At 44.1% G+C, this 22,589-nt stretch overlaps 2 protein-coding genes across 5 annotated transcripts in view; one reads left to right on the forward strand and one right to left on the reverse strand.

The window, feature by feature from the left end:
* The window catches only part of ZNF277 (zinc finger protein 277), a 58,292-nt gene extending 47,636 nt beyond the window's left edge, over window positions 1-10,656 (reverse strand). The window contains exon 1 of the mRNA XM_074607276.1: window positions 10,551-10,656. Within this exon, the coding sequence (XP_074463377.1) occupies window positions 10,551-10,596 (46 nt within the window). The 5' untranslated portion in view covers window positions 10,597-10,656. The remainder of the gene's footprint in view (window positions 1-10,550) is intronic.
* Window positions 10,657-10,912: 256 nt separating this feature from the next.
* Window positions 10,913-22,589, forward strand: part of DOCK4 (dedicator of cytokinesis 4) — a 254,830-nt gene continuing 243,153 nt past the window's right edge. For 2 of the 4 annotated variants that reach the window (XM_074607063.1, XM_074607144.1), the window contains exon 1: window positions 10,913-11,001. In XM_074607063.1, coding sequence (XP_074463164.1) covers window positions 10,965-11,001 — 37 coding nt within the window. In that variant the 5' untranslated portion in view covers window positions 10,913-10,964. The remainder of the gene's footprint in view (window positions 11,002-22,589) is intronic. The other 2 variants (XM_074606881.1, XM_074606968.1) reach the window with 1 other exon arrangement.

The raw sequence follows: 22,589 nt of genomic DNA on the forward strand, positions 1-22,589 counted from the left end.
GCTTCCTTGCGCTGCCCACCTCTTCCTGCATCCCAGCATAGCTCTGACCCACACGGGAGTCCGGCAGTCCCCCATCATCCTCCAGCCGCATCGCACATTGGCTGGATTCAGAGAGCAGTTTTGTTGCTCCAACTGCTCTCCAAATCCAACGTGAATTGGATTTGTCCGGAGTCCAGACACATATGAAACGCATCCCAACCCCCTGCAAAGACATCCGGGTCTAAACCAAGGGGCACTGCTTCAGACAGCTTTGAAACACCTGCACGTTGAGGCTGTTTGGTGTGGGAAGACTGACTAATCCAAAGCAAAAATGTCAAACCATGTAATAGAGATGCAGGGACAGTAGCACCGTTTGTCTTTATCTACTGCGCCTTATTATTTGTTCACGTAGACAGAGCCACACCATACCATACCGGCTTGTGAGGTTGAAACAGATGGCATATCCAGTTATAAAGCTTCTATACCACAGGGATAAAGAGCTTTTAACCCGCTCCTACTACACAGGGCAAGAAGCAGAAGTAGCTACTCCTCGGGGACAGAGCCACCGATGACAAATGGGAGGATGACATCTCAATGAGCAAGGATCAAAAAGAAGCAGCTGGGCCATTTCACACTGGTCACTGTCTGTCAGTCATAAAAATCAGAGAAAAATACACAAAAGTGGAAAAAAAACCATTCGGAAGAGATGGTCCAGTGAAAACACATGGAAAAAAATCAAAAGGAAAGTTCAAGAAATCCAGTTGAAATATATTACTGAGGACAGGTATTTGAGAGTTTTGGACCACTGAAGCCACTGACAAAGCATCTACTACAATTTCTCATTTACAGGTCAACTATTGCAAAATATGAGGATAGAGTGGCAAACAAGCAGTGAACATGGAATTACCTACTGGGAAACCAGGCCTTGATATCAATGATCAGACATCAGACTTGCAACTATACCGTTCCCTATAGTGCCAGAAAATTAAAAGTTGACAGTTACTGCTGTACACTGATGATTTAAAATCCTTTATAATCAGAGAAAAACACAATGCCCTTTTCATTTATTTCATAATTACAATTTGACTGCCGTAACATGTAGCATGTTTTGAAAAATCAATAAAGACTCCAGTTGAGCACTCCTGGCTCCACACCGTAATCAGAGCATCAAATGTGGGTACTACTTCTGTGCGCAGTAGTTTGAGCACTCCACATTTGCACAGCAAAGAAGTGTTATGGCTTATACTACAGGGCATAAATCTACTGCCCTATCAAGTGGGGCAGAGAGACTCCCTAACGTGGAACTGTATTGCATAAATAGCCACACGCATTACATTTGTACTCCTATGTAGTGTCTGGTATATTCTTATTATGCACACCCCTGAATTATCTAACCCTACTCTTTAGCAGTTTGGCATCTTTCAAAAATTTTTGTGTTATATTGCAAGCTAAGCAGCACAGTTTCAGTCTGGTTATGCGGTTTTGATGGTACTGACCAATACATTATTTAATTCAACAGTTATCAGGTCACCAGACACTAGTGTTTCCTCTCAAGTGAGTGTAATGAATTACTGATGAATTACTGATGACTCAAAACAACAATTCTGTAAAGAACACGCACTTTCACATATACATTCCCTTGACTTCAGTGAGACACCGGTCAGGATGATGTGCCCAACTCTTTGCGGGCACAGACCTGCACAAAACTATCTCCATTTTTTCCCTCCCAGTTCTTTAACGCTATGCTCTTTCCCACATTGTGTGGGGCTTTTATTGATGCAATATTTAAAGCTATTTTAAAAGGTCCATAGAAAGACATACAAATGCTTCCAGGCTTTTCTCCCGGCTTCAACCTACTGGGAGTTTGTGGATGAGAACATGAAGCAGAAACTGCAGAGAGCCTCGGAGCAATTGCAGTTTTAGGATGCAGATATTCACACGAAGATGTAGAGTCCTAGCACAGGTTGCAAGACAGGACATGGTGGAAGGAGGCACACAGGGCTGGGAATGGTTGTGAAGGCTGTTTGGACAGACAAGAATTTCACCTATACTGAAGTTAAAATATTTAATAGTTTTGTAACATTTAAGTCCTTTTTTTCCTTTCCTACTGCCCGCTCTTATCACGACCATACCCCAGTTTAAGCCCTGTATCCCTTCACCAAGAAAGCTGGCCAAAGTCTTAAAGGGAGAACATAACCGCCCGTTTATACGACAGGCACACCTTGTGGCAGACATCACTGGCTACAAGGACTTACAGGTTTGGTGCTCCTCCAGAAAACCAGTGTTCCCCATTAAAAACCAAACCAAACCAAAACAGTGAACAAGTGTTTCAGTAGGCATAACAAACTATCCTGGCATCTGCGTCACACTTAGAACATTCAAAAAACCTGTAACACCTCCCTGGTCCGCACCTCTACATCTAAATAAAGCACGTCCACATCTATTATTTGTTCAGGCAATGAGAAAGCCTTTCAGGTAAGAAGCAGGTATTTGCTAATACTGATTAAATCCTTTAAACTGTCTCAGTCTGTAGACTGAGGAACCACCACTCACTGCTGCTCCACTGCAGGTAACAGAAGGCCTGAGCAGAGATTTCAAACAACTTAAAGGCTTTAACACGCAAAACAAGTTATCCTGTTTAACCTGTTCTGTGGTCCACAGGCACATGCTCACCAGGTAGCCTGAAGCAGCTTACTTCTCAAAGAGCTCCAATTAGTATATAGAGCAGCTGATACTTGGTAGTTTGTTCGCATATCAAAGCCTTTACCTGCTACTGAGCAGGCAAGAATTGGCTTAGATTACTGGAATTAAAGCCAGCTCTATGTCCACTAGTACACAGTGATATTATATCTAAGAGATAAAGGCCATCCATCTTCTCTTTTTAAGCTATAAAAGTTTTCTAAATTCAGAGAAAACCAAACAACAAGCCTTTATTGGGCATTTTTGGAGAACAGAACTGTGTCTTGATCTAATGGCAGCTACACATTCATGCTGAGGTGTGGGGGACACCCCTTTGTCTTCAGATAAAATACAGTGCACGTTTGTAACACAATTATCTGTAAAATTATGGCAGGATCACAGGCAGTTCAGATATGTATTACCAAGCAATACAGTCCATTACTTATTTTATTAATCCATTACTACCCATTTAATGAAATACTTAGTTTCACTTGTATATTCTCCCTTCATCAGTTTTTTTAAGAAATGTGCTGTGGAAGGCTAAAACCATTAAAATCTTATTGTAACATGACATGAAAGGATTTTTTCTTTTTACTCTTCAAACACAGAAGCACATAAAAGGTTATTTTACCAACCATAACTTAGTAATTTCCAGCCCTCCATAAGATCCACTTGCTTATCAGGTAACCATCCAAAATGACTATGAGATTGCATTTTTAATTAAAAATCACAACAAATGTTCTTAAAACATTTTTAAATAACACTGTTTTAGGAGATTCATTCTTGTAGTCATATTAAAATAAATTGTGTTACACTTACAGAATTAATTAGTGAACTTATCCTCCAGGTGTAATTGCTAGTCATTCAGTTCACAATAATTAACCTCTGTCAAACCAAGATCTTTTATGAATCCTTGAAAGCTGGAGAGGGACTTTTTACAGGGCATGTAGTGATAGGATGAGGGGTAATGGCTTCAAACTAGAAGAGGTTAGATTTAGATCAGATATGGGGAAGAAATTTTTCACTACGAGGGTGGTAAGGCACTAGAACAGGTTGCCCAGGGAAGCTGCGGATGCCCCATCCCTGGAAGTGTTCAAGGCCAGGCTGGATGGGGCTTTGAGCAACCTGGTCTAGTGGGAGGTGTCCCTGCCCATGGCAGCGGGGTTGGAACTAGATGATCTTTAAGGTCCCTTCCAACCAAGACCATTCTATGATTCTATGAAGCTTATAATGCCCAGTGGTAGAAGGAATCTCTTCTTGTGTCCAAAATCTATGGTACAGTGGAAGCCCCAGGTCTTGAAATCCTCCACTGAACACATAGATTTAACCCAAGCAATGGATCACCGGTGGATCTAGATGTGTGGAAGCCCCCCCGTGGGAGAACAACTGAGGATGCAACCATGTGTGTGAATATTTGGAACTGGCTGGGGCTTTATGGAAGGGTACCGAGCAGGATACCAACCTCTAAAACCATCAAACAGAAACAGGAAGATGGGTGGACTGTGTGAGCTCATTAGGCTAATGTCTGAAGGAACTCTGATGAACAAACAGACAAGAAGTGGCGGCGTATGCTTGGGTCAACGGCTGCTCTGTCACCTTGCTGGGGTTTTCACCCATGTCAGCGTGCAGCCAGCAGCTCCCTATTCACAACGACGCATGCTGTGGATGTTTGAAGAGGGAAGAGGTAACCCGCTCACTCGGGGCTGATCTGCGTAGGAGGGGTAGTATAAGGATGTGTGGCATAGGAGGGCATCTAGTTCACTACTTTATTTGGTTAAAGACTATTCAGTATAAAAGAAATAACAAGAAGGAAACTGGCAGATAACACACAAACATACACAAACAATACGCAGGTGATAACAGAGACAGTAAGATGTGTTTGGTCACTACAGGAACTAATGTCATTAAAGGAACTACTCAGACAGCCTTGCACAGGTTGAACCTGAACTTTGTCACTGCTAGGGAAGCGGAAATGTGATTATCATATGTATTATGGTATATTTAAGGGTGTTTGTGGAATTGTGTGAAGCTCGCTATGGGGTATCAGAAGAGGCTTCTGGGATTATGTTTAGCTTATTATGAGAAATTCAGAGGAGGGGCCAAAGGAAAAAAGGGCAGGATCGTGGGGAAAACACATCAGAAAATGAAGGTAGGGAATAAAAAGGGCCAGTTGCATCTAAACAGGCTGCTGGTGGGCACACTTTTCTGGTCAAACCCTGCACCTGATCACCAAGGTCAATACTTTCTTGTTACTAAATCCTTTCCTTTAATACTTTTTTGTGTAACTAACTCACCCTCTGTCCTACGTGTGATACTGCTAAAAGGCCTAAGAGCCAGCAGTTGCCTCACAAGGCCTGCAAGGTCCAGGAACCAGCAACTAGAGGGACCACGGTGTGTCCACGTTTTCCTAGTGAATTTAACCCTGTATGCATTGTGCGTGTATGTGTAATTTGCTAGCAAGGTTCAAACTGGAGTAGCCAGTGAGCAGAAGGAGACCTGTTATCTGGAGAGACTGAAGGTCTGAGTCAGAGACTGGGCAAGGGGCCCAGGCCCAGCCATGGTCAGAGTCGACGCCTGGCAAGGCAGCCCAGCCAAAGCACTTAGAGACTCTGCTAGTATTTGAGAGAACCATGACTGTGAGACAAGTGTGAATGCATGTATCCATTTTGATAGCCAACACCAAGTCAGATTTGCTATCGAACAGGAGGAAACCTACATTCTGGGTAGAGGGCCCAGGCAGACATATCAGATGGGTACAGAGGCCATGGTAATGTCCAAGGGATCCATGAATGTGCACGTGCTCCTGAATCGGACAGTGAGGGTGTCTACTCAGTGTCTATGGTGTTATGCACTTCAATCCTCATCAGTCTTTGCCACCCTAAATGGGACTCAAGAGTACCACCCTCCTTGATCCTACACATCTTGAAAACAGGCTTTAGGGCAGGGCACAGCTACGTACATTGCTGCTGTTGCCATCTCCCTCCCTGTCTGGCTCTCCCAGGGAAAGGGAATGAGAAAGGGAGTAAGAGAAGAAGTTTCCCTTTCTGGAAGAGCCATAAGTGGCCAGGGGTCACTGCTGGGGAATCCCTTCAATCGCTCCTTCAGCAGGGCTACCCTGATGCATGCAGAAGCTTTGTGCAAAGTGCTCTGCAGCACCATACCCCTAACACAGCTTGGAGTAGCAAATGTGAAGGAAGCATCGCTACAATGCTGTCGTCAGGAGTCACTGATAACCTGGGGACATAACTTAAGAGTGGAAAAAGGGAAGCACTTGTCTACTCCCCTCCTCACTTCCCAGCTTGCAAAACAGAAATGAATCAGCAACATGGAAGCCAAATCCCATCTGCATTTTAGCCCATAGGACGCAAGAAGTGCCGCACTTCTCCCACTCCCGAAAGTTTTTGCGTGGACCTTTACCTACAAAAAGCTCAGTAAGCAGGAGAGCTACAGAGAAACTTCATCTTTCTGACTCCTAATTTGCTCCTGCCTAAGAGCAGAGATGAGAGCCAGGTACCTCATGTGGCAGTCGTGCTTTGATGCTTTGCCTCACAGCCTTTCATGCCGTTGTGACTCCATCAGACCTAATGAAGTTTTATCCTAGGAAAGAAGGTGCAGGGACTACAAAGAGAGATCACACATGGGGAGGGCCAGGAGTGGAAAGGGGATGATACACAGGACTTAGAGGTGGAAAAGCACAAAAAATCTAAAAATAAAATAAAATACGGAGAGCAGGGGTGAAAACAGGATCCAGAACCAGTTTGTGTATGACAGCTGATGAGATGTATGGCAGCAGGACTGGAATGCTGGGGCCAAAGGATGAGCTGTGGGCAGCGGAGGATGGCAGTTCAGAAGGGAAAGGGGCAGGACAAAAGGAGTAACCGAGCTGGGTGTGGGAGAGAGCTCGGGCAGGAGGGACCGGATTAATGCTGGAGAGTAACCAGCTGAGGAACTATCATTAGAGGATCATAGGGGCCTTCTAGAGGCAGATGACAGCTCAGGAACAGAGACAATGAGTGAGAAATGAAAAGCAGGCTCAAAACAGCTGAGACGGCAGTGTGAAAGGCTGGAGACCCACAAAGGACAAAAGTGCTCGGTGCAAAAGTGAAGAGACAAGCCAGATCAAGCCCTTTTTTTGCTGATACACAAGCAGATGGGGAGAATCACAAAAAAGTTTATGAAGAAAATTAACTAGAAGCTAAAATGCCCGACAAGACCTCACACTGGCAGAGGCCGGAGCAGCAGAGGGGATGCCCCAAAGGCACAATGATGAGACGGCAAGCCCAGCTTCTGGCAGCCAACACCAGAAACAGGGCAGAAAGGGTGCTAAGATGTGCAGGCCAAGAACTAGCTAAAGTTCATGTGAGCTTTAGCTAACATGATAAACTACTGGGCAGGACACGAGAAACAGCTGAACATAAATAACAGAGTGAGGAGCTGGTATAAGTTACCGAGAGCATGGTGAGGAAGGGCTGGCTCTCAGGTAGTTAAGAGGAGGTTACGTGAAAGGCGGCCTGGCTCCACAAAAACTTGGAGGGGATGGTACTGGGAGTTTTTGGGGAGTGAAATCTTGCAAGGCCAACAAGGCCGAGGTATCCGTGTCAGTGAGATGGTGTGAGGCTGAGATGGCTCAGATAAGAGCATGAGAAATAGGAGACTTGGTTATGCATCAGGTGGAAATTGTTAAGCTGGAGCAGTTGGTGAGCAGGAGGAGACCCTCACCTGGAAAGACTCGGTGTCTGAGCCAGTGGCTGGGTAAGGGGCCCAAGGTCCAGGAAAGGATATGAAACAGACTAAGAGCCCGTGTTGATATTCAAGTGGCTCGCAAACATGGGGGTGCTTGCGAATGTAAGGAGGAATTGTGTTTTCCCTAGTGAATGTCAATCCTGATCAATCAGAAGGGCGGAACAACACTGGGCTATCCCTGCTTTTGTTTATGCAAGTGCTGTCGGAGTTTACGAGGGTATGATAAAGGCATTGCTTTGTGGGTGCCTGTGTGGCCAACCGTCTCAGTTTCTCAGGTGCACGCTCAGCCTTGTCCCTGGCCAGACCTGCAGGCAGGAACAGCAGCAGCTGCATCCATCGACCCGGATGGAGAAGCCTCTCAGGTCTGAGAGCACATGGGGATGGCTTTCAGTGACCAGGAAAGAGGGATCCCTGGACCCCAGAGTCCACTGGGTTGAGCGGCTCTCATAGCATCCTTAGGGAGAGGATGCTATGGGATCCTCAACAGAGGGAACTGTTGAGGGAGTTGAGCTAAAGAAGCGATGCTCACAGTATCAGGAACAAAACAACTTTCACTAAAAGTATCCTCTATGCAGCAATGAGGAAAGGTAGACTTGTGCAAGACCAGTCAAACTTTAGTTTTCCGCAGTAAACTGAATTCCCTTAAAAATGGCACACAAGAGATAGACGTGGAAAGAATAACACGCAGTGCTCTGGCATGGTGCACTCCAGCAGGATGGTATTAAAAAGCATTTGAGCACATTAAGACCCCGAGTGGGAAACTGTAACTGTCAGACTGCCGATGAAGCTATAAAAGACACACTTCCAGAAGAAATCTCATTTTAAAATCTATTGACAGATGCTGTAAGAAATGCTGATATGTAGCATAATTAATCCAGACTGAACAAATTGTACTGTGGATGGTGATGTGTTTATTACAAGCCACTTGGTGAAGGCTGCTGGAGGGAACTAACTAGAAAGCAACACTGTCCTGAATTAGAATATACAAGCACAGCCTTTCCTGTAAACAGGAAACAGCAAGACAGGAAGAAATATGTTATATGTCTTTGGAGACATATACTGTCTCTAAAGAAGTGACATGCCTTCTCAGGTGCACCATGCAAGTACAAGATGTTGCTAGAGCGATTAGCTTTGTAGAAATGAAACCCCTGAAAGAATAAGGATTTTGCTCAGAGACAGTGAAATGATAAATATTAGGGTGAGCTATTTCTTTGCCCAGAGACAACGTGATTTATAGTATAAGAGCTGTTCACCCTAAATGACTGGGCTTTACAGGAATAATTTTGAAAAGGCTATTTCAGCTATTGGGCAGTCTTGTCTTTGTTCAAGGGAAGAAGAAAGACGGGCTCTGAGCCCAGTACAAACATGCTGAAGTCAGTCATGGTTAACATGACAGACAGCAGTTACAAGGCTGTGGCAGAATTTCATGACTCCCAGCCAGCATGTTGGCAGCCCTCTCTTAGGGAGACAAGGAGAGCTTGGATGTACGTGGAAGTCTATAGGCTGAGGTGGAAGTTAATTTAGCTTGGCACCTATTACTTTGATTTTCAATAGTGACTTTTACACATTTCTTCACCTAAAGACTCCGAAGGATTTGCCAGGGGATGCAAAGCAAGTTTGGAAGCAAAGACACTGAAAGTTCACTAATCCTTTCAATGAGTGTTTGAGCCCACTAATAGGAAAACAACACAGGCCTCTGAATTCCGATGGAACAAACTTTTTTTTCATACCGGTGCCAGTGCCTTTAGAAGAGTTTCCCGGAAAAACCTCAGGGTAACATCCTCGTCTCTACTATTCCACAGACCTTATATATGATTTCACACAGAAGACCTGCACAGACAAAAGTGCATGTCCTTTTCAGCAGTTAAAACAGCACAACTTTGCGATTACAGCAGCGTGGAAGTGCTCTAGAAGGGTCTGGCTTTTCACGTAGGAGAGGCTCACACCAACACACCGTAACACATAAATAAAGTATGAGTACTGCTTTAACTACCAGCTTAAAATACTTTTATGAACAGAAGCAGAGTACGTACTAAAGAAACAACACCGAGGTCACTTAAAAGATCACGCTACCAAAAGATCACTCACTACTAAAGTTTGACAACTAGAAGGATAAACACAGAATAAGTGTGTTCTAACTTTAGGTTTGAAACTGTCTGCTGGCACATGACTTTTCCTTATGTTCTGTCCTTCACACTATTGGCGACTTAAAAATTCAACATAACTTGACAGTAGAAGCTAAAAGACAACCTGAACTGAAAAAAAAATGGCACCACTTTCCTCTCTTAAATGTGAAAACATTAAACTCTTTTTTTTGTTCGGATCAAACTGAATCCTCCCCTAAAATTTCTAGTTACCAGTTCAGAGTAATGATTTGCTTGGAGAACACTTTTTTAAAACCAGGCGTACTCATCTGAGTGACAGCCTGTACCTGGCGAGGCCTTGCAGAACAGCTTCATATCACTGGAGTTTCCCTCCTTTTTTCCATCCGTTCCTTCCCCCAGGACCTAAAGATCTAGCTCAAGCTCTTGCTCCTGCCTCACAGTGCCCGGGTTTCTCTAACGAGGATCAGTTCGGCCTGAGGATTTCTAAGGTGAGCTCTAGCAAAGCTGTTTCTAAAGGGACATGGACATACAGGCCTCTCAACAAGGACGGAGACCTCGCTGTTCTTGCTGCTTATGGTGCCTGGCTTAGCCTGGCTGTCACCCCCGACCGCCCGTTTCTGCTCCTCGCTGCGCACCGGCTGCTTTTCTTCATCTCTGCGCGCGGACGTGCTGAGGCACGGATGGATGTGAGAAGTCAGACGACCAGCCTGACCGATGTCCCACCTCCCCGCCACGCCGCCGGCACCGCGTCCTACTCCAGCACAACTCGCTGTTGACACCTCTCCCGGCCCCCCAGCCCCACGCGCCGAACGCGGGGCTCGGCTAAGAGGAGGAACGGCACCGGCAGGACCAGAAGGTGTTGCCGGGAGGCGCGGACGGGGCTGCCCGGGGCTCTCCTCACAAGCCCGCCCCCACGAGCCGGGCCCTGACGGCTCCCGCCTGTCCCCCGGGTGTCCCCCGCGTGTCCCCCGCTCCCCGGCCCCGCTGCCCACCCGAAAAGAGGGGACCGAGGGGTCCCCCCGCGCCTCCCCGCAGCGCACTCACCTCCCCGGCCCGCCGCCGGCCCGCCGGCCCCACAGGAGGCTGCCATGCTGCCGCCGCTCCTCCCGCCCGGGTCGGAGGCGGCCTCCGGCAGCCGAGCTCCGCCCCGCCCCGCCCCGCCGGGGAGCGCGGGGCCGGCCGGGGCTCGTAGTCTCTCCCCCGGCCGCGGGCGACGAGGGGCGCGGCCGCGCCGAGGCACTACGTTCCCCGGCGTGCAGCGGGACGGGGGATATAAGCGGCTGGCGGCGAGCGCGCCTCGGTCAGCCCGTTCGTCCGTCTGTCAGCCCGCCCGCACAATGCCTTCGCCGCCGGGGCCGGGCAGCCGCGGCTGAGGGGCAGCGGGCGCGCTCGCCGGCCACCTCTCCCGGCGGAGGGGCTGCTGGCCGCGGGGGGGGGGGGGGGACGCACGCCGCCAGCATGTGGATACCCACGGAGCACGAGAAGTACGGCGTGGGTGAGTGGAGAGTGGGAGCGCCGGGGGGATCGGGAGCGGGGAGCGCATCCCGCGGCGGGGCGGGCTCGCCCCCGCGGGACCGGCGTGGGCTGCTGCCGGCTCCCGCGGGAGAGGAGGCAGCGCCCTGCCCGTCCGAGCGGCCGTGGGGGTCGGAGGTCCCCCTGGGGCGGTGGGGGGGACTGGGGAGGGTGGGGGGGAAGAGCGGTCCCTTCCCCAGGGGCGCAACAAAGGGCGGCCGATGCCCGAGCAGCGGCTCCGGCGCCTCCCGTCGCTGCCCGGGGATGGGGCCGGTCCCCCGCCTCCGAGGCGGGCGCTTCGGCTTCTTCCCGAACAAAGCAGCCTTAAAAATATATACGTATATGACGCTGGGAGCGGCGACCCGGCGGCGGGAGAGGGTCCCCGCCGGTGCCGGCGGCGCCCGGGGGGGAGCGGGGCCGCGGGCATTGTTCACGCGTCGGGGGTTTTGTGGCGGCTTCGGGGGAAACCAGACAAAGTGTCGCTTGCGGGAGTCGCGCTTTTCCCTGCCCGTTTGCCCAACTCCGCCCGGTGCGCGGCTCTGAAGCCCGTTGATTTGACTTCCGAAGTGATCGAGGAGGCTCGCTGTGATTGTTTTTGACACCACCTATTAAGACCGCCAGCACTCTGGTGGCTGGTCCCGGACAATAGCTCCCACTCCGACACGGATGCGGCTGAGCTGTTACACAGACCTACCAGCCCAGTAAGCGGCTTTCCGTCTGTTTACGGCGCGTTTGGACGCGGAGTTGTGCCGATGACAGGAAAAGCAGGAGGAGCGTGGAGCCCTCCTTTGTTTTTGTGTGTGTCTCTGTGTGTCCGTGTGTGTGTGTAGCAGCGCTCCGGCGAGCAATTAGCGCGGCAGGCAGCCCCGTGCGGGGCTGCTCCGTCCCATTTGGAGTTGAGCCCAGATGTGGCCGGCGTCCTCCGGCCGTTAAATTATAGAGATCATCGATGGAATTTATTTTCTTGACTTCTTTATTTGCCAGGTCACAGCTGGGTTGCAAGGTATTGATGAGTCCTGCCACCCTCCTTTCTTTACGAGGATGGGCAGAGGCTTAAAAACCACTCTGGGACTCCCTGGAATGGCATGTTGGATATTAGCAGTCAAGTATTCCAAGCTGCAGCCCTCCTTTCGGTCTATTTGTTGTGGTTTGTGGTTGTTGTTTTTTTTTTAATTTTTACTTTTGAGCACAGTATGCTATTTCACAACTGAAGCATTTCTTTTTCTTCGTGATTAATGAGATAAAAATTACTATGGAGCATCTTTTCTAACACTGAAAACAAGCAGCCAAACCCTGTTCCCTTTATTTGAATAACTGTTCCCTGGTTGCTAAACAATTAAGTGATATCCTTTAAACCTTTTCAGGTACTTACACAGGGATCACTGTCCAGCTCTTCCTTGCTTACCAGGGTTGCTGTCACTGAAATTTTATGCCTGCTAAAGAGATACAGTTGTGATTTCTCAATAGTGGGCTTCCTTTTGATCAACGGGAAAATGTAGTTCACTACAAAGATCCTCTTTATTTGTGTAAATATAATATAGTCACAGAAAGATGCTTATTCTTATTTAAATTCATTCCATGGTTTTCTGTGATTTGCCTTCCAAAGGCTATTCAAGATAGTAACAAAAAGCCACTGTTCAATTTGGGTCCTCTGTACCCCTAGGATGGGGCATGATATCGTAGTTTGTATGACCACTGCAAAATGTTGAAATACTAACCTAAAGTAATTTAGTTTTTCTCTTAGACTGTGTTTTATGCTGTGTGCTCACTCACCTGCATGATGAGTGCTGTCTGCAAAATCTTCACACCCAATTATCGTATAAGCTATTGTGCTCTATAGCAGTAGTAGGGGAGGCAGGAGAAGTTGTATCTTGCTGTATAATTCTTTAAACTTCATGTAAAGTGAATTTTGTAGATCAAACTTGCATTTTGCACCACAGACCTGCGTATGTATTTTCTTTTTTTAGTGATGGGATTACTATGTTTCCATACATTTTTTAATACTGATGCATTTATCTGCCCTGTTAAAATGGGTGCATTATAAAACCCCCTGGAGGATCCCGATTAGTTGTACCAAGCATATGTATCCTTTGTATAAAGAGCTCAGGGCTTGCATCCCCATCAGACCTCATCTGCATTTTCAATCTGAATTTTGCAGCACATGCTGTGTGCTGCACATTTCTACTGTGACATGCCAAAATGGATGAATAACCAGGCAACAGCCACCTGGTTGCACTGAAGGGTTGCTGGTAACCAGGTGGCTGTTGCTCACTTGCACAGCCTGACTGATTCCCACTTTGAGGGGTAGTTAATACAAGTAACAATCTTCTTCAAATTTTTAAACTTCTGGCTGCTGATAATATCTAATTGCTTTTTACTGAGCAGCTTGCTTTACTCTGAGTTCATTTACTTGTAGGCAGCCACGCTGCCAGTTCATTTCCTAGTAGATAGACATACTACCATAATGAAGGACATTATTACACTTAAATGTGACACCCTTTGTACTGCAGTTAGGTGTTTTTGTTTCTAAGGCTATAGATTTTGTCAGTTATGTATTATGCCTCAGGATGCTAAAGGTGAAACAAGCATTGAAATATTTCTGTTTCTGAGAAAGTTTGCTTTGTGTGGCTTTTGATATCTTTATTTTCAGAACAGAAGGTTAAACTTCTGTATTTCACTTTGAAATTCCATATGTTTTGAATCATACCTTCATCTGTTGTGTCAAACTAGTGATGGCATCGCACAAAGGATCCAGTGGTCAGTTATGCGGAGTATTTAGCACAAAGTATGCTGATGTAAGGTTAGGAGAGGTATGATTTTTTTTGCTGTTATGGTATCTAAATCTGGTAGATGTCAAATGGAACTGGCTTACATAAATTCTGTGTGATGTTGTAAGTGAATTTACAACCTAACAGAACAATGTTGTTTAGAACAATAACCAAACCCTTTGTTAAAAACGAGTCATTTAAGACTGCATAGCTGTGGATGCTCCACAGGCAGCAAACTGGTAAGTGTAGCTTTCAAAGGTGACTCTTAGTGGTTCGTGCAAACTGGAAACTTTTATCTGTAATAAATGAATTGCAGAACTATGTAATTATTTGGTAGCTGCTGTTTGGAATAAAGATACAAGTTCTGTTAGATAGCCTGAGTATAGAGGATCAGTTTTTATTTCTGTCTTCCTAGATTTACATACTGCCATATCATCTGATTCCTTTAATTTACCAAAATCTATAAGGATGGTGTTATGCTTTCTGGAATGTAGGTGAATTCACTTTTTTCTATTGAGCATGAAGCTTCTTACAATTCCTCAGGAAGGCATTTTTTGGATTAGGACAGAAAGATTAATTAAGGAGAATAATTAAAAACAGTTGCCCAATGCATAATCTAATTTATAAGCAGAATGGTATTCCAGATCCTAAAGTCATTCCGTACAGCGAAATGTACTAATTTAGCTCAGACAAGATTAAATACTCCTTGGTATTTTTAGTGTGGTTAAGCCATAAATCTGCCTTCCCAAGGGGGTATGAAGCGTGGCCATCTCCTATTTTATAGCTAGTGAAACGGAAGGATCAAATGACTGTGTGCTGTAAGCTGAGGTTTATAGGAGGAAAAAGACAGGGGTGTATTAGTTGATCACAGGAGCAGTATTGACTTGAACATAGACAAAGCTGAATCAATTGGCTTGTGCCCTGGTCTTCTGAGTTGCAGCCAGACTAGTCTAGCTAGCAATTCTCTTGAAAGATAGCTAAGACATCTTTATCTGCATGCTGTAGTCACTTTTTTGACTGCCAGCTAACTGTACTGTAAATGAGCTTGGTTTGTTTAGTTCAACAAAAAAAAGACAAAGACTATGATGTGCTTAATGTCACATTGTAGCTCTGTCAATAACTGTGCTAGACTTCTAGTATAATGTGTTTTTGTTTAACACAAATACTTCACCAGTTTCTCTTCCATCCATCCCCAAATAGTACAAATGGAGCCTTCGGTCTTTTTTCTTCCATTCTGCTATGTTGATTTTGCCTCATGTTTCTATGTGGCATTCACTAATATGCTCACTAATAATGAGCTATATCCAAAACTTCTGTCAAGCTGCCTTAAATAACTGGTTGGGGTTGAGGCAGGGCAAAACAGCGCATTTTGATGCCCACAAACCCCGTTTGGCTAATGAATGGTTGGAGGATGATCTTTGTTTACTTGTTAGGTCTTGTGACTGTTTGTGGGGCTGGTCACCTGTGAGTAGGTGAAGGTGGGGTACCACAGGGCACTGAGAGTCAAGTTGGCAGGATACCAGCACTCCTTTCACTTCACTGGGGTGACAGGAGCCCATTCTCACTTTATGAAATACTCCGAGTTCTAGCTGTCTGGGAAAGAAAACGTGTGGGCCTTTGCTATAGGAAGATTTTTGACATGTGACATATTGTCATGGAGGCTTTTACATCACTTTAGGATGTCAGATAAAGATGGTATTTTCCTGGTGTTCTACATAAGCAGTAACTTTCAGTATCTTTCAAAAATGGAATGATGTCAACTCACAGCTTTTGGACTAAAAAAAAAAAGACTGACTACATTCCACTGGAGAGCAGAATATGGAGAGCAGAAATTTTTAATTCATTTTAGTCATAAGACTAGCTGTAACTTAAATGAATATTGATAAAGTGGTGAAATTGCCTTAAAATAAGACTAAATAAAGATTTTTTTAAAATGTATTTTTTGACAGCTGCCTCCAAAAATCTAGAGTCTCTAGTATAGATGTGATGTTTTGAATGCCTTTATCATCTCCTAAGGGCAACCCAGAGCTGATTGGTTCATTAACACCTTCTTACATAGTGCCCTTCGGAGATCTCATCTTTCCTATTCCCCACGTATCTGGAGCTACTAGGGAAGATCTCTGAAGGCTGATGTTATTTCATGTCTAGCTGTATGCTGATGACACTGTGTTTTTCTTCTTTCACTGTATTGAAGGTTTTTTGCCACCATTCTCAGCGTTGGACTTATGTGGCTACTAGCTGGGTGAGATTTAGTTAAAAATGATGGAACAGCAGCGAATGAAATAACATAAGGAGTGAAGGTGAGAATGTGGTCTCCCTGCTGAAAGGGAGAAGGCTTTTTTTTTTTGTTATCTAGCACAGGCTAATGTAATCTGATTTTCTGGGAGCTCAGACAGCATGTGATGGAGTCACTAACTTCTCTGTCAAGGAAGCTATAATTGGTTATTTTATTCCTACCACGCAGATATCAGCAACTTTTTTCACTACTGCAGGAGTGTCTGTATTCCCTAACCTGCAGCCCAGAAATGAACATTCAGAATAAAATAGGGTTTCAGCCTGGTTCAAGGTGAACACTGTATCTACCATGTTCCATAGTTTCCAGTTAATTTCTGAGTGTAACTCACTGTGTAGGTTTTGGTCTATAAAGTTCTCCATAATTTGAGTCTTGGGATCAGGGAATATCCTGAGGAGAGCATTTTGGGTGCTTGGATCATTTGTGACACTTGAATGTGTTCAGCAACTGAGACGAGGCACTTTCAGCAGAGATTTTGCACCCCTGGGAGACACACTCCTTAATTTCTTTAGTTTTGAGGGACTTTTGAGTGTTGTGTTGGGGTGGTTTTTGTTGTTTTGTGTTTTGGGGTTTTTTTTGCTACTGGATTTGTAGTTGATTCTGTGAAGGTGCAGGGGAACAAACCAGGTGACCCATCGAAGTCCTTTCAAGTCTGTCTTTGTGGTTTTGCACAAAAGGTTTGCGGTTTTTTGAAAAGTGAAGGTTTTGCTTTTCTTTGTTAGTGTGGAATTTATTTTGTTACTGTTTATTTTTGCATGTAACTATGTACATCACTGAATAAATTTTGTTTTTGCTCTTCCTCCTTTTCTTGCTATTTATTCTTTTTTGAGAAGCTGTGCGGAATGCCTTTGAGGTGACCGCTGTTCCCTTCCCAGTGATTTGGAAACCAGGAGACTAATCTGGAGGGAGATGTTGCATGCATTTCATTTGCGGTAGATGCAATACGAAGTTTTGATTTTATTTAATTTTTTTGGTGGGTGATCAATATAAACATAGGAAAAATATGTTTAGAAAAGGTTTTGAGAGATTTAATCTGTACCACTTTCTCAAGGCCAAGTCAACTGTCTATCACTTCCGAAGGATGTTTGCCAGCATGTTCTTTAAAATGCTGATAATGGAGCATCTGCAACTTCTGTAGTCAGTGCTTAGCAATCCTGCTACTAGAAAGTATGTAGCATCGGAGTACTTTTCCTCTTGCATGTATCCTTATGTGTATATGAAGACTTGCCAAGACTGTCTCCTTTTCCTTGTATGAAATAGCTCCAGTGATTTCATCCTTTCCTTGTAGATGATGTTGTTCTTATCTTTGACCAATTGATCTAAGTTCAGAACTGGACAGGAAAGCTTTGTCAGGTAAAGCAGGAGAATCTTAGTGCGTGCTTTAGGCGGTGTGTCTGCTTGTCGTTCCTGATGTGGTGTTTGTTCCTTTTGCAATAGCATCACACTGACTCATGTTCAGTCGGGAACCGCTAATCAATCCTTCAAATCCTTCTCCGGAGTACTGTTGTCTAGACAGTCATTCTCCCATCCTGTTTTTGTCAGCTGACTGTTTCTGCTTATGTGTCCCTAATGAACAGCACCTCTTTTCCATTCTGTTTCTCCTGTTTGTCAGCCATGCTGGCTCCCAAATTTCCTTTCTTGCATAAGCCTGTTGGAAGCACCTTGTCTGACAGCTTTGTTGTGAGAGATGCAATTTAGGAACTGTATTTGCTAACAGAAGCAGAGCTTGTTAAGAGAAGCAATGCATGATGAACAACTAAAGACGCCTGGAAGCCACAATGATTTGCCATTAGTTTGCCTCTGTAGGTTTAAAGGAATGTATTTTTCAGATCTTTACAATGACAAGAGACTGAAGTGATAGCTGTTTTCTGTTTCTTGTTTCTCTTCATAATGCATGTTTCTCGTTATTCAGAATGTATGTTCCCAGTTACATAGTTTAAAGATGATCTGATAACTTGTCAACTTTGCATTCTTGGGCACCTGAAATTTTTCGTTTGAAAATAATGCTGATCTAAATTCCAGATGCTCAAGAGCAGATAGGAGAGCTGCAAACAGTGCAGCTCTGAAAGTCACCTGTGCTATAGGGACAAAGAAAGCAGCTTGGATTTTGCAATTTGTAATGCATTGTGCTTGCTGCTTTTTTTTTTGTTAGCTTGAATAAGAAAATAGGGTAAAATCAAATCAGTTTTGCAGGGTTAAAAAAACCCAACACAGTCTTATTATGGGATAAGGCAAAAATGTGCTCATGTGCTCTTGAAGGAGAGCTAATATAAGGGAAAAAAGCCCTGCTGATACTGATTGCACCTTTCATCCTTCTCCAATTAAGGAACAAAGTCAATTTATTTCAGATTCACATGCAATTATTTATCTACTTTGTTGATAGTAACAGCTGAAATTGTTACAATTGAAAGTGGGTATAGTCTGTTTAGTCAGCTTTCTAGTACATTGAGTTTTGTTTTCTTGATAGGTTGTGTGTAGAAAAGCACAAATAGTAGACAAGGTAATAAACCCTGAGAGGGGGTTGTTAGCTAGCAGAACTTGCAATAGGGTGTTTGAGAAATAACTTGAATATTTTTCAGTTTTGCTTTCTGTGTTACTGGATTTCAAATGTGTATGTGTGTCCTTTCAGGGCTCTGGAAGTATGTGGTGGCCGCTCTTGCGCAATCAGTAGCGAAATGATGAGCTTGGTCAGTTCTTGCAGCAGAGAAGAAATGGAGTGCCCTTTCAAATCCATTGCTTGGGATTTCTTGATTTGATTTTTATTGTTGTTTGCACTGAACTTATGACTTCTGAGTCTTGTTTAGAAATACAAAATAAATTCCTAATTATAAAGGTGTGTACTGACTTTCATGAATAACTTGCATTGAGTGTATGGGAATCTATACATGCTGTGGCTAAGAGGTGAGCAACAACTGTACAATAGGGGCTCTTCCATAATAGAAGTTTCTGAGTTCTGTTTAGTTATTTTTAAACCAAAGCATTTTCTTTTACTATCGTAAATCATTGACCACATATAATAGGATAATGTTTCATTTCTTGAAACTCTTTGAAATTACAGGTTGCAGTGCAGAAAGGAAATGATTACTCCATGAAGCCTTATTTTAACTTTTCCCCAGAGTAGTGTAGTGAGTTAAGCACGTACAAGATGTTGGGGGGGTGGGGCAGGGAGCCAGTACTTCTGATGCTTTATTTTGTTACATAAGTTAAATGCAAGTTAGGTGCGAAAATTGTGTTATTTCATTATTGTATTATACAAACAGCAACGGGTAACTGCTTGATCTTTAATCAAGTTGTAGGTATGTGGTAGACTATATAAGTATGAAATAGTTGTACTTAAATGAAGTAGCAATCATGCTTTTGTAGATTATATTACCCATAAAATACAGAATATTATTTTTCTGAGGAGAAGTCCTGTATAAAGATGGCTATTTGATTCTTAAGTGTACTTTCTTATTTTTTTGGGAAAAAAGTAGCATTGGGAAACTTAAATGTCATCAGCGGTTCATAGTGCTACCTGATTCCAGAGTACAACTGTAAGGTACACTCCCTGAGACTAAGCGGTATAGAGGTGGGTCACAGGTTGTAAGTACTAATTTTTTCATAAGTGATAGTGGTAGTTTTTATAAGGAATAAAACTGGCTAATATTTTGTACCTTGAAGGGATATGCTTTTTTCCTAGGCTGCGTGGTTCCTTTCCTAACATCTGTACTAGGTCTGTTACACAATGAGGATACAGAGATTGACTTGCCGTTTCTCCCTCTGCATGGGATTCAGAATTGCTCCTTCTGGTGTTAAGATTGTCTCCCCTCTTACTATGATAAAGAAAGAATAAATTTTCGAAACAATTCAGTGAACAAGAGCTGGCAGAGCTGCTGTATTATTCATGGTTAATAGCGTAAACTTAAACATTCTCCACTTATCTGTCCCTTCCCTATTCCTCTACCTTCCCCCCCTGCCCCCAGCTTCCTTCCTTTTTTTTGGTCTGTAAAACTTTGGACAAAAAAAGAGGAAATCCTAAGGTGGAAAACAGAAGATCCCTGTTCTTGTATTTCAGTGTAAGAGAGCATGTGTCGGTTCTGTACAGAGTTCATTACTGTAGCTGTGCTTGCTTCTCTTCCTCCACCCACCCATATCAGGAAAAAAAAAAGAATAGCTAATTATAACTCAAGCCACAATGATATTACTTGATGATATCCTTTCTTCCACTTGGAATAACTAGACCTGGAAGCTAAAATTCTTCTCATTGGGCCAGATGCAGTTCTGAGTGCTCAACTGTGTTGAAGAAATGGGCTTATTCTTGTTGCTTGCCAGGTTAAACAGGTAAAGTAATGGTGGAGGTTTCTGCCAGCATGTATTTTGGCATTACCTTTGTCTTAAGGAAATATGTCAGTGATAATAGTAAGCATCTCAAATTACAGATTCTCCAGTTGCTTACATAACTGGAAAGTTAAATTCAATACCTTGAATTGTTTTTTATTCTGTTATTGCAAATGAGATTGGAAGACAAAAGACGTGTCTGTTGTCTTTTCAGCATACAAGTTAGGCTTTTTGTAATGATGTAATTATCCAAAGACTTTGAACAATTTCTTTCTACTAATTAATTGAAAAAGCATAGTAAAAGATGCAGACAATAGTAAGATATGTGTATTTTTTCCCGGAAAGTGTGTGTTCCTCTTGTATGTGAGGAAACTGTTGGTTTTAGAGTTTAATCTTCTTTGGAGATGGTATTTGGAGATGTACCATGGTAAACAATATTCACAGCAATCTGAGGTAATGAACTCTCCAGGTTTGGAGACAGGGTAATACGGAAATCACTCCATAGACACCTGCAGAGTTGGTTGGGTTTTTTTTTTTAAAGCTGCTGTCAGTGGTTGCTTCTGGAAAACACTGTTGGTTTGGGTTTTTAATGCTTTTAAAAATATAAATAGTAGCTTCATCTCAACCCAAGCAATTGCACTGTGCTTTAAGAAATAGTATTTTAAAACTCGTTCCCTTGATAAAAAGTCTTGGCTTCCTGGTAGCATGAAGGATGAGGGGTGTCAGTCACGCTGCTGCCTGTCTGTCATCTGGTGTTAGACCACATCCACTGCTTTTGCGTCTTCGAGCTTAAGTGTGGTCATGCTTGTTTACGTTCAGAAAATCCACTGGGAAGCCTTTAAGACTGAAAATTGCTGGGTTTCAATGTATTTGCATGCAAAGGAAAGTGTTTCTGTTTCACTTCTGCAAAGATTCCATTCTACTGAATAGTCTGTGGCTTCTATAGCAATGCCTCTAAAATGTGTATTTAATAGGTATAATAAATAACACTGGTTTTAAAGATGGCTGAGATTATGTACAGATGTTAGTTGTCATATTAAACACAAATTATGTTGTTCCCTCTTTTCTCAATGTAATCAGAAAAATGTAACCTACTAAAAAACCTACAGAGAAACTGTAACATTAGAGAAGTCATGGGCTTTCATGATGATTCTCACAAAGATCTGTTTGAATTTATATTGATAAATATTGCTTCTAGCTCTCTTTTTGGGCAGACAGTTAACAGTATCATAATTGAGGCGTAGACATGGTTGTACAGCTGATAGAGATCTGCGGTCTTTATTAGCGTGCTTTGCCTCTCTTTGTGGGTTCCTCAGCAAAATAATGACCCAGTAGAAAGAAACTGGACTGATGGGGAGCAGCTCACTTGTAGAGAAGCAGAGGTCCAGAATAAACTTATTTAGCTGACAAATGTTGAATGGACTCTTAAACTAGCAAGTTAGAATCTTCTGGTTAATCTCTGAAGTGGATTTGTTGTTTGCAGAGCAGAAGTTTGGCTTTTTAATGACCTCTGTAAAATGCCATTTGTTTTTTACATACCTTATGCAAAACCTCAAAAGCACTCTGCAGGCTACAAATAGCAGGTTTTATGTAAAAATATGGGGTTTGTGTAGGATAGGACTATGCACAGCTATGGTACCATATGTTAAAATAATTCAGGAAACTCAGAATAGCATATTGTCTTGAGTACGTGTCAGGGGTGGGGTGGGGAAGCTTTGGGGAGCAGAATGTAATTGTCTGGGGACCAGCAGAGCCATGTCCAGACTGGGCCAGCTCTGGTGTTCTCCCAGCTCTGGCCATGTGCTCCCCTTGTAACAGCTTCTGGGATGAACAGTTGAGAAGAGCTGATCTGGCTGAAAACTAATCACTTTTTTTTTTGGCAGGGAGGGATTTCTACTGGATCAGCACCTCTAGCTGGGCTCCAATTGTCTGCTAAAGAGTGTGTGCCAGCGTGGGGGAGGCGAGGGAGGGCGCAGCTGGGAGTACAAAAGATGACAGGACCCCAGCGCTCTTCATGTGTTGCTCGAAGTGCCTTGCAGCCACGGTGTACTGGTGCTTCCTCCTGCCACACTGGTGCTGCCAGTCAGCGGGGCTTTTCGGCTTTGAATGGGACCTGGCTGCAGGGTGAGCCCACTGGGCGCATGGCTCTGGAGGCAGAGACTTCCTTGGCTGGTGAGAGGTAGCTGCCTTGTA

Source organism: Larus michahellis, chromosome 1 (assembly GCF_964199755.1).
Source record: "Larus michahellis chromosome 1, bLarMic1.1, whole genome shotgun sequence".
Lineage (NCBI taxonomy): Eukaryota > Metazoa > Chordata > Aves > Charadriiformes > Laridae > Larus > Larus michahellis.